The sequence below is a fragment of the Ascidiella aspersa genome, chromosome 2 (genome assembly GCF_963924565.1).
Source record: "Ascidiella aspersa chromosome 2, kaAscAspe10.2, whole genome shotgun sequence".
Lineage (NCBI taxonomy): Eukaryota > Metazoa > Chordata > Ascidiacea > Phlebobranchia > Ascidiidae > Ascidiella > Ascidiella aspersa.
The window spans coordinates 28,745,494-28,759,388 of NC_139448.1; the positions used below are offsets into that span (position 1 = coordinate 28,745,494).

The window sequence follows — 13,895 nt, forward strand, 5'->3', positions numbered from 1 at the left end:
CGTAGATAATGCGTATGGCCATTTTATTACATTTTGACCAGCTTACGTGTTTGAAAAGCAAATATTATCATTCTCTTAAAGACTTAAAATGGTTTAACGCCAATGGTTTGCTATACTTTTGCAAACTTTTACTCGGTAAATTTTTACCATGGCTAGGTCCGAGCAATCACTGTTAAAACAGGCTTTAAATCTGTAGTTTCAAACAATATGAAAAACACTATGTGCCTAATACGCAAACTATTAAATCGAAAGTTTTGCTAGTTGTTGAGGCCTGATGTTGGTATGTTGGTTGGAGCAAGATGCACAACAGGTGCTAACAGATGGGCGTAGACTGCCTCAAGATTACGCATTTAAATTTGCGGCGGTAAATACACCCTATTGACACTTGATTTTTAGGCGAAGCTTATCGCAAAGTAATTGGTCGCCCGAAAAAGCACTGACTCCGCATTTAAAGCATTATAAATGTATCGGCGATATTCTGCTTTGAACATCCCGACTCGCAATGCTTTCCTGCGTTAATTGCACGGTGGGTGAAAGTTTATTCACGGCCTTACCTCTTTGTGTATTACCGCGACAATAAAATGAAATACGATTTAGAGAATATTTGAAAAAACATATTTGGAGAATATCTGCTATTTGCACCTGTTTCGTATGTTGCTTCATTCCAACATATCAACAAACAATTTTAAGTTGTGTAGGCCTGGTGTTGATATGTTGGATTGGTAACATGCTAAACTGGTGCAAAGAGAGAGAGGTGTATATTGCCACCAGATTTCGCATTTAAATTCGCGGCGGTAAAATATGTTGTTTCTTAGGAGCATTTTGTAATTTTACTAAAGAGAAGCCTCTTTTTAAAATGCAAGTCGCACGCGCCCAGTTTTGGACGCGGCACAATGAAAGTCTTACGCGCGGGACAATAAAGCGCAGCAGGCGGTCAGACGCTTCGTCACTTCACGAGCTGGACAAAGCAGGCGAATATGAACGAATTCTGTATGGAAGTTTTTCTCCTGCTAGATGGCAGTCGTTAGCTACAGATAGCTAAAACGCAATATTTCAGGTTTTTGCCATTCAGTCAAAGGCATCTAGGGGTGCAGCCTCATAAACCTCGACATTGCACCTTAATACCTCTCTACGCCATGTCTGAAAATTTAAAAGTTCTACGATGTATACTTTTTCTATAAAGCTCCGGACAAAAATCGGTCTGAAACATTTTCGGGCAAAAACAAGATATAACCCGAAAATAAATTTTCGGCCCATATAATAACGGCAAAAACAAGATATGTCCCGAAAATAAATTTTCGGCCCATATAAATAGCGGCAAAAACAAGATATGTCCCGAAAATAAATTTTCGGCCCATATAACTAGACAGGGTTGCGGTTGTTCTATGCTTTGTCAGGGGATATTTTTCAGGGACTTATTTTTATGTGTGGCTTAATAATTGGGTCATTATAAATAGGGTTATTTACCAGGTTAATTTTTGTAATTTTATATATTACACTTTGGTTTACTCGTTTTACGGTTTATATTGAGTTGTAGGCTACTTTCTCTTGGCCGAAAATTTTTTTGCCTTCGCCTATGACTTTACAGATGCATAAAAACTTTTGATGTACATATACAAATCCCAAAACTTTTCCTTGACTTGTTTCTGCAAGCAAAAACAGATATGGGCCGAAAATTATCTGACATCCCTTCCGACGTAAATGCAAATATTTTTCCATAAAAAAACGCTTAGTGTTTTAACCCTCTCTCCCCCTTGACCTCTAACCCAGCGTTTCTCAACCGGTGCGCCGCGAGCAAAAGGAAAAATATTGTGATATGTTTCCTATTGAGCTTAGCTCATTGATTCCACAGTACTTTTAAATATAAAACACAATAAGACCTTCAAAGTAACAGCATCTAATAATAATCTACAATACCATAGTGGTAAGACCATCGATATAATAATGCCAAATTCGCAGTAATTACCACGACAGAATAAGATATTAAATAGTCTGGATAAGACCTAATCATGTCGAAATAAGTCCAAAATTAATCGGAAAAATACTTACATGGACAACATAACGTCCAAGACTGTAGGGAAAGTGTGTATGGGATGATTGTGGGGACCTGCCTGGCATTGGCCGTTTGCTGTCGACTCTTGGTCGCCGCTGCTTTGGCCCTGTTTGGGCTTGTGGGCGGTTAGTTGGTGGTGTTAGCATTTGCGTTAGGGTCGAAAATATTAGGGGAGTTAGTGATATTTATAGGGGGGGGATATTAGTTATTAGTCCTATCTTCGCCATATTCCTAACTGACTTTCATTCCGAAGTTGCTGTTGTTCTTATTTTGGTCCCAAGGCTAGATTTCCTTTACAGATATGCAACTATAAAGCCTATATAACAAAAAATTTCAAGCAGTTTATAAGAAATACCGGTACACCTCAAAAATTTCGCGCTCGCTTCGCTCGCAAGGTGCGCCGCTTCGTTTTCAAATGTCTCTACGTGCGCCACCAAGTAAAAAAGGTTAAGAAACACTGCTCTAACCAAATAAAAAAAACAAATTATTTTCCCCTATTAATAAAAAACCTACAATCAATTAAAATACTCTATGTTTGATGACCCTGAAGCAATAAACAAAAAACAGTCTCCACTAGGGTTCCTCTTTTTCCCGGATTTTTTCACTCACTGGAAACGGGATTGAAAAATGAAACTTCCTGGCAATCCCGGTAACCCGCAAAAAAATTATGCATAAATTTATGTCATTATGACGTTTGAATTTTTTTTATTTTAGCTTCAAACATTTAATAAAGCTCATTTATGGGCGTTCTTTCACCTATGTACGTGGAAAGTTATGCAAAAAACAAAACAAAAAAAATACCGCATACCACAACTCATATTGTTTGGGTTAGTGTTTGGGAGAGGGTTGGTCAAGTATTATTAACGCTAACCCGCACCCTAACCCAAATAACATGCGTTGTGGTATGCGGTATTTGAAGACCGTATTTTTTATTAATTTATACGTTCATAACTGAAGAAGCGCCCATTTATGTTCTGTAGTATTGCTTCTGCAATCGTACAAGACCTTCTCGTAATAAACACAGGACCCTTATTTGTTTTTATTCGAAAAAAAGCGCATGCATTTTTATTGGTAGAATAAATTTAATCAAGTTTATCCGCTGGTAAGCGCAAATAAAGCAACTCAGGCAACGACGTTAACATGGTTGGTACTATTTTTTTCTTTATATTAGTCAAAAACGACAATATTTTTTAAGTTTTTCTATGTTGCCGAATAACATGGATATAAATAATTTCCCGGGATTCGGGATTGTTAATTCGCGGGAAATCCCGGGAATTTCCCGTCGAAACATTCCCGGAGAGGAACCCTAGTCTCCACCCGGAAGAAAATATTTCATTAACAAAACACTATTTTTAATTTTTTTTTCAACCCCCCTTTACAAAAATGCACCCCTAACCGTTGGGCCCAAATCACAAAAATCTACAAGCTTCTTGATCATTTTTTTGGTCTAAATTCGAATTAAGAACAACCAACAGTTTCTTATAAATCAACTTTTTGTATTAATTTGCCATACAACCACCCGATTGTTGGGTTGTTAACCAATGAAAAACAAACAAGGGATTCGTAGTATCATTTTTATGGTTTACTAGCGATTTGATTTACATAAATAGCATATTGGCGAACACTACAAAAGGGAAATATATTCAATTTGATCAATTTGATATAGCACAGTAAATGTCGTAGTAGATTTTGTTTTGTAGATTAGCGATATGTGTCAACCGGAAGCTTAAAAGAAGACATCGCTCTCGCGTTCAATTTTTTCCCCTGCATCTGACTCCGAAGTTGAAGTGTCCTAGACACCAGAATCTGGGAAAATCAAAATGACTTTGGATCGGCCTTTATTTCTTCAAGATTTGATTACAAAAGCGTCATACAATCAAAAATTACAGCTCAAATTTGTGATTTTTGTAACTATCTATATGAAAGCAGCAACCGAGAAATTACAGACACGCAATATAGAACAAATACAACTGCAATATTATTAGGCAGAAAGTCACATGGTGCTAAAAATAGAACAACCAAGGTTCAGTTGTAGACGCAGGCCTCCGGAGTCGACTGAGTGGGTTAATTTGTGATCGGACAGGGGAATCGGGACGTGCGCCTGGCAGTAGCAAGTTCGTAAAAGCTGCACATTGTAAATCGTACAAAATGGAATAACATAGGATGGTTACCAATTTATTGGGTGGATGAGTAGTATATTTTAACGGGCGTTGAGTAGTATCTATTAACGGGACCTACAGGGAGTGGAATGGATTGCACACACCTCTATTAACGGGCTTCTCTATATCCAGCCATATTTAACTTATGTGAATGGGTAGAACACAGTGTTGTGCAATCCATGCCACTTCCTGTAGGTCCGTATATCACGACCTGATCGGGTATCGGCTCCTTACCGATATTATCGGAAACTATAAATCTGACTATTTTGTTAATTACAGGCTCTAACTTCATTGCAGCTCTAGTTATGTTACAAACTCAACAGTTAGTAGAGTTGTGGTCTGGGCCAAACCTCTTGTTACAATATGTATATTGTATATATATGAATAGGTACACGGTATTTTTTTTCCTAAGCAAGCTTACCAGGTTTCTATTAAAGCTAAGAAACAGTCAGGCATATTGATCATTCCCTCAAAGACGCACACATTGGATCGTTAGAATGTTGCCAGCAGTAAACAGAGATAAACCTGCTCGGATCCTTCTTCAAGCTAAAAGTGTTGTTTGATGGCGGAATGTCCAGCTTGCTTTTGTCACTGTAGCAAATAACCGCCTGCACGAAAGAAAGCTTTGCATTTTCACCTCTATTGAGCACAACATGTTTTTTTAAATTTAATTTAAAACACAAGATAGGCGAAATGATTCCGATATTGTAATTCAAATGAATTAGTAAAAAGGATGCGCATACGGGTTTTAATAAGGATAGTTAAATGTTGTAATGTTCTTAAAAGTGTTTTAAGGAGGAAGTTGTCGCCAAAATAAATAAAGGTTAAAATATAGCATTATTTACCATAAAACTGCAGAAAAAAGGGTCAAACACAGCAGTTTTCTTTTAAGTAATATTTATCGACATAGACATATGACGTAATGTTATTAGAATAGGTAAAACTAGAAACTCACGTTCGTTTTTCAGGTAGAAACCCGAAATAAACAGATATTACATTTTAATCTGTTTTGAACTCACCGCATTCATCCACGTCGATGTGTTTAATAAGCCCAGGTTTTTATACGGGTGGTAAAAACGATGAGACTCGACAAGTGGAACCTTTAACTTGTATGTGATTATATAACCAAGATTGATGTCATCAGACATCCCAGTCTCTCTGCAATCGTCAACGAACTTTCCATTTCTAACAAAACGAAAACAACATCCCATTACTAACAAAAATAAAACAAAAAGTCTTTTGAGAATTATTAATTTTAAAAAGTTAACTCACCCGACAAAAGGAAGCATTTTTTGCGCGAGAGGCCTTGTGACACATACTCCTCCGCCTCCGGTCGCGAAATCGAACTGATTACCGTTCCTCTGTGACGGTATATTGAAGGCAATTGAGTACAAAGAATATAAAGTAATCGGAGTGAACGGGAAGAGTAATCATTTCAGTGCCGCAGTCAGTGCCGGATCCCTTAGTTACAACTATAATCATACCCAATCATGGAAATGAGGTTGAGGTTTCGATAAAGCCGTAGACATTGATCTTTCTGACGATTAGGTTGATCTTTCTGACGATTTCCGCTTTTTAAACTTTTATACTGAATTCATTGTGTAAAAGCTGAATCAACAATTTATTTTTTAAAGGGATATCTTGTGACGGTTTAAGTCAAATATTAAAAAAAAAATTAAAATATCCAAGCTACCAATTAACCTTCAAAAAAGCAACAATAACTAAAGCAGAAAAATCTGTAAATAATAGTATTAAACCAACGACATAATAAAGCCAAATACAAAGTAATATTCACGGCTGAAGAAGAACGCAATCGTTTAATTAATATATAAACCTGTCGAAATAAGTCGTAAATGAATCGGAATAAGGGTTAAATGGCCAAAAAAACATCTCAAACGGTAAGTAGAGGGTATAATGCGAATGGTGAGCCATGGTCTGGCATCGGCCGTTTTGACGTCAACGGTTGGGCGCCCTAATTTAAATGGCGCCGTTAGGGCGTTACTGTTTTGGCACAGTTTGTGGTCGTGTTTCGGGATATTAATGGGTAATGGGCGGGACTAGAAAATGGGTTAGGGTTGAAATTATTAGGGAGTAAGTATAGTGTACTTAAGGGTGTCGTTAGGTGTTAGGTAAAATGTTGTACAGAGCTTCCGTCGTTTCCGATTGTTTTAGGACTTATACCGATTTAAACGGTATTGCAACTATTGCGCACCGGTATTAGTCCTGCTTTTTTATATTATGTTGTTCTTATTTCGGTTTTATGGCTGGAGACCATTTTGCGGACAATTAAGGGGTTTGTTTTCCTTTAATTTTACTGATTTCATGCTAATATTTGGCCAAAACTTTTCCACTAAGAAAATGAGTTTTCTTTATACTGTCGCAATCCAGTGCAACAGTAAATACCCTTGTTATGAATTATGCGTGGTATTTTTGTTGTTTACTCTCTATAACAGACCTTGGCAACATACGGCCCGCAGGCCGAATCCGCCCGCAGGCCTGAGTTAAAAAGGAAGGACGAGTTTCTATATGTTTGGGTATATCATAAACAATTTTTCCAGGAACGGATCTAGTTATGACCCCGCCAAACTCTATTTTTAGCCTAATCTCTTCCGATTTTATGACATATTTACAGACAATAAGCGTCATCTCTCATCAAGTTTAGGCTATCGAATGGTTGATTTGTGTAGACCGAAAAATGGTTAGTTTTATTGTGGTGCGAAACGGAGACTTTATTGTCGTGCGAAACGGTTTCCAAATACTTATACTTCTTGTCATACTGGGGTAGTAGAGCCTAGAAGGAGCAGTTCGTGGAACAGTAATGACCCTCAAAGATCAATTTAATACCCAGGAACAATAACCTAAATAACAACCACTGGCTGACCACAAAAACATCACTCTACCACCAGCACCGATGCACATCAAACTCGGATTGATAAAGGACGTAGTTAAATCTTCAGATCAAGATTCATACTGTTTTGCTTACATTTTTTCCCCTGGGATAAGCGACGAGCAGAAGAGAGTTGGGATAGTAGATGGACTGAAGATTTACATTGCTTAGAGACCGCCATTTTGTTACAACGATACCTATCTTGAAGTTTGATCTTGGAACGCAATCGCTGGTGGGGTCAAATACCATATGGAAAAAGAAGTCTCACAACTACCAAGAGATTATAGACGAACTCCTCCTCAGCTTCCTTGGAGTGCAACATGAGAAGTAAGTCCTCCACAGTCACCTCAACATGTTACCGCAAAATCGAATTGGCGACGCTAGTGAGGAGCAAAGTGAACGATTCTATAAGGATATTAATGATAGAGGAGCGACATCAAGGAAACTGTAAGTGTTGTAGGTCGCTATAATTACTGTGGAAGCTTAATAAGCGATGTTTCGAAAGCCCAATATAAAAGAAGATACTGCGCCTTTTTTCTGTCGTTATGGCAAGAATAATGGTTACCAAACATATTTAAACGGGAATTTAATGATGATTAGGAAATTCAATGAAAATTAGGCTTATATGTATTTCGGATTTAGAACATTGTTTTCCTGAAGTATTTTTTTCTATTTAGAGCCTAAAATAAAAGTTTTCACTAAAATAGTTTAAATTTCATAACTCTAAAACTTGATTTGATAGAAAAATAAGTAATGACACATTTGCAATCTGTGGCCCAAAGTACGCTAGACTCAGTTGAAAAACCCTGTGCAAGAAAAATTGTGTTAATTAGTTATATTTTTATGTATTTTATTTTTATGTATTTCATTGCCCAATGTATTCCGTCATTAAAATATGAACGAAATACCGGCCGTTTTCTAAAATCTGAAACATACCGATTCACATTTTGTCAACCTAATTTGGTTAAGGCCATGTTTGTATTTTTCCCGATTTATACCGTCTTTGCGATATGACCATTGTACCACAAGTAACATATCCTATAAGTTAAACCCTCAAAAGTAAAAATATACATTGTAAGTTTTTTTGTGCGAGTTGTTAACAAATTTTAACCTTAATATTTAAGTCAACGCGCCCAATAACTTTAATAACGCCAATATATCAAGTAATGTACATTTTTTATCTGCGGCCAATGCGTCAAGTACCCCTCTAAGTCGACATTAAAGTTTGCATTTTAAAGCCAAAACATCGCAAATTTTTTCTTCTTTAAATTCGACTTAAATTGCACATTTGCACACATTTCCTAACGTAATAGCAAGCTCGTTAGCCTATTTGTTTTGTAGCGTCAGAGTATGACGTCATATTGCTTTGACATCCTGTTTTTGCAACAGCCAGCCAGAACAGTTCCTCATGCGGCCCGCGGTTAAAACTAATTGCCCACACCTGCTCTTTAACAATTGGTCCTTGTTTAAGGTAAAAATCTGATCCGTTGCTAATGCGTCAATCAAAATAAGATGTATTGTGACATCATAACAAAGGCTATACGAATCTAAATTTCTGGATTTTTGTAAACGTGACAATCAGAAAAAAATATAATATGTAGCCAAATAGGTAATACATTTCGCGATTCTATTTTATTTAAGTGCCCGACAAGACAAGTTATTGCCGCACACTTAAAAGTTTGATCAATTTTCAGTGCATTCGCGGATCCCTGGGACCTTTTTACGAACCCCTTCAGCCCCCGTTGGAAAACACTGCTTGCCAAACTACAAGTAAAAAAGCTCATTTTTTCTCATCAACTGTAGATTTTACGTCATCACATATGTAAACCAATTATTACCTCCCAATGGTCCCAACTTTTACGGCCGAGGTAAACGGACTCGTTCCAGTGATGTTTGTTGAGTTCCTCCAAAAGTATTTGGGGGTTTACATAATCGTCGTCATCGAAGCGACACCACCACCTTTATGACGAACACCGTAAGAAAGACAAATTATTTTTACTGAATAAATTTAAGAATAGCTTTGAAAAGTCAAAATAAAGGCTCATTATTGAAAATCACGAACTAAAAGGATGAGTTACCTACTTTTTGTTTGTGGGAAGAAACAAGTCGAACTCAGCACCAGTTTTGCAGCACAAATCATCTCTAAACAACAGCAAGCTGATTTTAAAAATATAAAGTAAAAACGAGAGTATTTAAAATAAAAAAAGATTTGAAAGACATGTGTATTTTCAAAAGAACTGGCGCTATATTTTAATAGATTCAAAAACGATTTGTAAAAATCCCCCAGGAAAAGTGAAGTGTTTAACCTATTGTGACTATTTCCGCAAGATGTGCTGTGCAAACGACCATTGGTTTTTAGTCGGTATTCTTCGTCAAAATCATCCGTTAAAAAATAGATCTGCATATAAAGTTTGCAATAAATATTCTGTACAATTTCCAGCATAAAAAATATGCATAATCTATTGCATACCTGATCTCTCGAAACTTTTTTATACCAAGTGCTGAGAATCATTTCCAGTCTTCCAATTGAACGATGGTTTTTCTTGCAAGTTTTAACGGTAAAAAGCACATCATTCAGCACAATACGTGCGGGGTCAACTTCAAGTTTCTCGTAACTTGGTCCAATGTTACTTTTAAACTTATTTTTCACCGTGAAGTTGTGGCAAAAGAAGAGTAAGAGGAACACACAAGCCACGCAGTTCGTCGCACAAACATGTCTATAGCTGGCGAACAAAGACCTTAGATTCTTTGTAAGCATTATAATTTTCTGTATTAAAAAAATGAATTAGGCGCGTTGTAAAAAACTCTTAATGCGAGATTAAGATTAAAATTTTAACTAAAAATGTGCAGCTTAAACGCTTAACATTTAGAGTAATGCGTTAATATTATGCAATCCATAATTTGTAGTTAAAGCGGAGGGTACGGCGTTGCGGACCGTTCGGGCTTACATTAATCACTATAGTTCAGTCTTTTATCTGTGTTGGGTTAGTGATTAGTTTTGGTTTGGCCATGAGGCAACGTAGGCAACAGTAAAAGTTTCCCAAGGGTTTGGGTTAGGTTTGAGATATGGGTTATGTTTGGTGTTAGGCGGTGGGTTGAGTTTTGGGGTTAGGACGATTATTAAGTTTACTTTTGTCGCAAATAAACCTTAGCGAACTAAGAATTCGAACGAAGACGCTCATGTCACGACCTAATTAACTGTTACTCAGCAACCAGAACTTAATAAAAAAATACGAAATTATCGTCTCCTACAACCAGCCTTCTAGAGATTATAGTCTTAAGAAACTCAATAGTTTTTTTTGGTTTTGGTTTTCTACAAGAAACTTGAAGCGATGATCCCATGCTGTTCAAAAATAAGTCCACTGGTTTGTGTCACAAAATGCTGTTTTGCTAATTGTAATTGGTCCGTAACAAATGTGCGCCGACAAGCACGTAGAAAACAAATAAAAAAGATGAAATACAAAAAGCCTGTGTCGCGCTTTAGTTGGTTTGGTTTATTGAGTGCGGCAACAAACGATAAAAAACGACTTTAACTAAGCTATTTAAACGGGCGTTTACTGCTCATACTTAGATACACCAAGTTTTATAACTTATTCAAAGCAGCTCTGTCTAACTTTTGTTCAAATTGAAAGCCGACAAACTGAAGGCTATCTACGCCTATGCTAATGTTTGCTCTGACATCTTTTTTAAAACAGCTTCTAAAAGTCTCAAACGGTTTGAATGGCTTCGCTTGTTAGCAAGTCGCCTGGTGGCTAAACGTAACAAACAGAGTATGCCACCGAAATTGCTTACAGCCTTGTATTATGTCTGCTATATCTTTCGTTTTCATGATGCTAAATTAAGAGGCGTTGTGTGACTCAGTTTTGATTTTTAGTTAATGTAATTAACCAGCTTTTATTTGTAACTACCTAAAATCCCGCTAGCAAGAGGTCCTTAACATCCAGAAAACAAGTTTACCTCCAATAGCCGGTGGTGTCAAAATCGACACCATCCTCAAAGATGTACTTATTTATTTAGAAAAGTAGCAAGACTACAGCAAGTCTACTTTAATGCCGTTCCGCAGATGATTAGCTTTATGAAAGCAAAAAAAAAAACACATTCTGATGGTCGGTATCATTCCAAATTGCTAACTACTCCAAAACTTGCTACACAAAATATAATAACTCTTGAAAGTTTATATCACTACTCGTGTTGATCATGTACGTCGTGCAGTATTTGCATTCTGTTTTCCAATCGCCGTTACCATACACTCCACAAATTCTAAGTCTGCCAAGTGTAGCTGTATTGTGTTTTGAAGCCTTGCCACGTATTTCCTTCGACCTGTTTCCGCTTTGCCACGTTATTATCTTTAGCTGGAGTATGAACCTTCATCGGCTGATGTTGCTACCGGACATTTTCTGTATAGAATACAGGAGTTTAGTGCTGCTATGTCTAATAGGTTTGTCTAATCAACCACAAAGGCCACCGCCTACTTGCTGCATGGGTTGTATATTTTCACGCAATTTGCCCAAAAAACGTCTAATGCTTCCATAGGCTCACGAATGTGGATAAACTTATCGGCCACCAACTCTGACTTTTGGCACTTGTTTTCAAATCTTATAAATCTTTTTACATGTACGAAGTCAGCTCTTAACAAGTTTCTCTGTAGACAGAAGGGCCGTATTTTTTCCGCCGCATAAAAAGTCAACAGAATGACTTATGTCGTAAATCACGCGTGCATATTTTGGTAGATTCTCTCATTGTTTGTGTTTATATAGTTGTTAAAATAGAGTTGTCAACAAAGCATTTCCAGCAGTCATAAGTGCTACAACCAGCTTTGTAGCGAAGACTAGGATTGACACCTGATCTCATCCGCAAGTATGAACACTTGGAATGCGCTGCTTATACACACAGTAAAGGGTTTGGTTATGTCTCTCCACTTATGGCTGTGTATTGCACTGAAAATGAACTCAGCATCATGCCAATCGTTATAACTCAAAGAGTCACTCTCACGTGCTTAAAGCTCCTCTTCTGGTATATGTTGTTGATCATCAGTAGGGCGATTATTTTTTGACCGAAAAAAATAATTATTTGGCAAAGTTTGACCTAATAATTTTTTTGGAGTTTGTGCAAAACATGGTGAACGTGAATATATTTTCTATAATTACCAACCTGCATTCCACGGTGGGCAAACATGGCATATGTATATCCATTATCCAAGCACGAAGAATATATATCTGAAGTAGTCGTAAAAAGAGACTACTATTTTTTTCGTAAGCTATGTGCAGCAAAAAGGTGACTTTCAATTGCAATTTTCGAAATTGGTAGGCCTACACCACAAATCAGGGTTTTAACATTTAGTGCCGGCCCAGCTCAATTATCTTCAGTAAAAAATACTATATGATCGAAAAAAATAATCTTCAGTGCGTAAATTGTTTTTTGACATATATCAATATTAATTTTGATCCTAAAGTTTCAAACCATTTTGTTGCCTAACAACACACACTCACACAGACACATACACACAAACACACGCACAGTCGCACACCCCCAGTCGCACACCCCCACGCACACACAAACACACACACATACACACACAAGCAAACACAAACTAACACACACATAGACACACAATCACACACACACTATCACAAACAAACAGACAAAACCAACCCTGTTATATTTGTTTTCAGTAGAGTCAGACATATTTGGCGCATGCAGTTAAACGAATATCACACTTTACGTTCGTATGTGGGTGGTAAATATAAAACGTAGTAAACTCGTAATTAAATTATAGTATTCCAAACATGCCTCCAACGCAGGATTTCATTATTTATTAAATATTTTTGATCGAAAATATTTATACGCAGCAAATTCAATTTCTGTTGTAACCAGTGTATGACGGTTTAATACAAAACGGCGTAGCATGTCAGAGATATTCCGTGAAATAAAGAACTAAGATCAATGTAGAAAGTCATATTTCGGCAGAATTGTTTTAACTTTTAAATAGAACCACACCCAAAACGAATAATGTTCAACTTGGTTGAAACTCTGCGTTTAGGAGAGATTGGTATTAACCAGTGAAATTTTTAACTTATTTTGGACATTTGTGCATTAAAATAAAAATTAAACATTTTAATGCAAATTTGAAATTCTAAAGGAACTACATTTATATGTAAAATAAAAATTATAGTTTTTTAGTTGAATAAACCGCGGAGTACCATGAAAAAAGAAACACACAAAGTTCGTTTGTTGACTATTTGTTAATGGAATGTGAAGGTAAAGAGGTTAAGTGACTTAACCCAACAAGCTGTTTAGTGTTTATGTTATGGCAAAAAACAAAGACATGTACAGTATATCAATGCGCCTTCAATAGGAAACACCTACATTTACTCCATAACGAATATATCTGGGTTATATCGGCCGGAATGTCTGACTTTCAGACAAGCTTTTCTCGTCTTTAGTGTGTTGGTTTATTGATAAAATTGCACAAGAAGCGTATGTTAACCAGGTTCCTTGGTACGAGAAATAAGTTGCCACGTGACATATCACCTAATCAAGGTAACTCTACCTACCAATAACGTATATATAACTATAATTAAAAAATAAACACCGTACACGTGATGAGTGATACTGATGCGCTTTTCAGCGTTTTAAAGGTCTAAGAATATTTTGTTGCAAACTAGTTTTAGGCAGAATGTGCATTGGATTGAAATAATGTGACATAATGTATACTTTTCAAAACAAACTACCGCCAATCCATTGGTCATTTTGTAATCCTTAAATCATAATTGGTTTGTAAAGTCAGTGCCAGCAT

The 13,895-nt window shown here is 36.7% G+C and overlaps 2 protein-coding genes across 2 annotated transcripts in view; both read right to left on the bottom strand.

Moving 5' to 3' along the window:
* LOC146164716 (beta-1,3-N-acetylglucosaminyltransferase manic fringe-like) overlaps window positions 1-13,895 on the bottom strand; it is a 66,943-nt gene that overhangs the window by 36,503 nt on the left and 16,545 nt on the right. The window lies entirely within an intron of this gene.
* LOC146164719 (beta-1,3-N-acetylglucosaminyltransferase radical fringe-like) lies at window positions 4,674-9,814 on the bottom strand. Its single transcript, XM_083380801.1, has 6 exons — window positions 9,750-9,814; window positions 9,182-9,241; window positions 8,938-9,058; window positions 5,485-5,573; window positions 5,232-5,397; window positions 4,674-4,820 (listed from the first exon to the last, which is right to left on the bottom strand). Exons 1-6 carry the CDS (start codon window positions 9,812-9,814, stop codon window positions 4,674-4,676), a joined length of 648 nt encoding a protein of 215 aa, XP_083236927.1.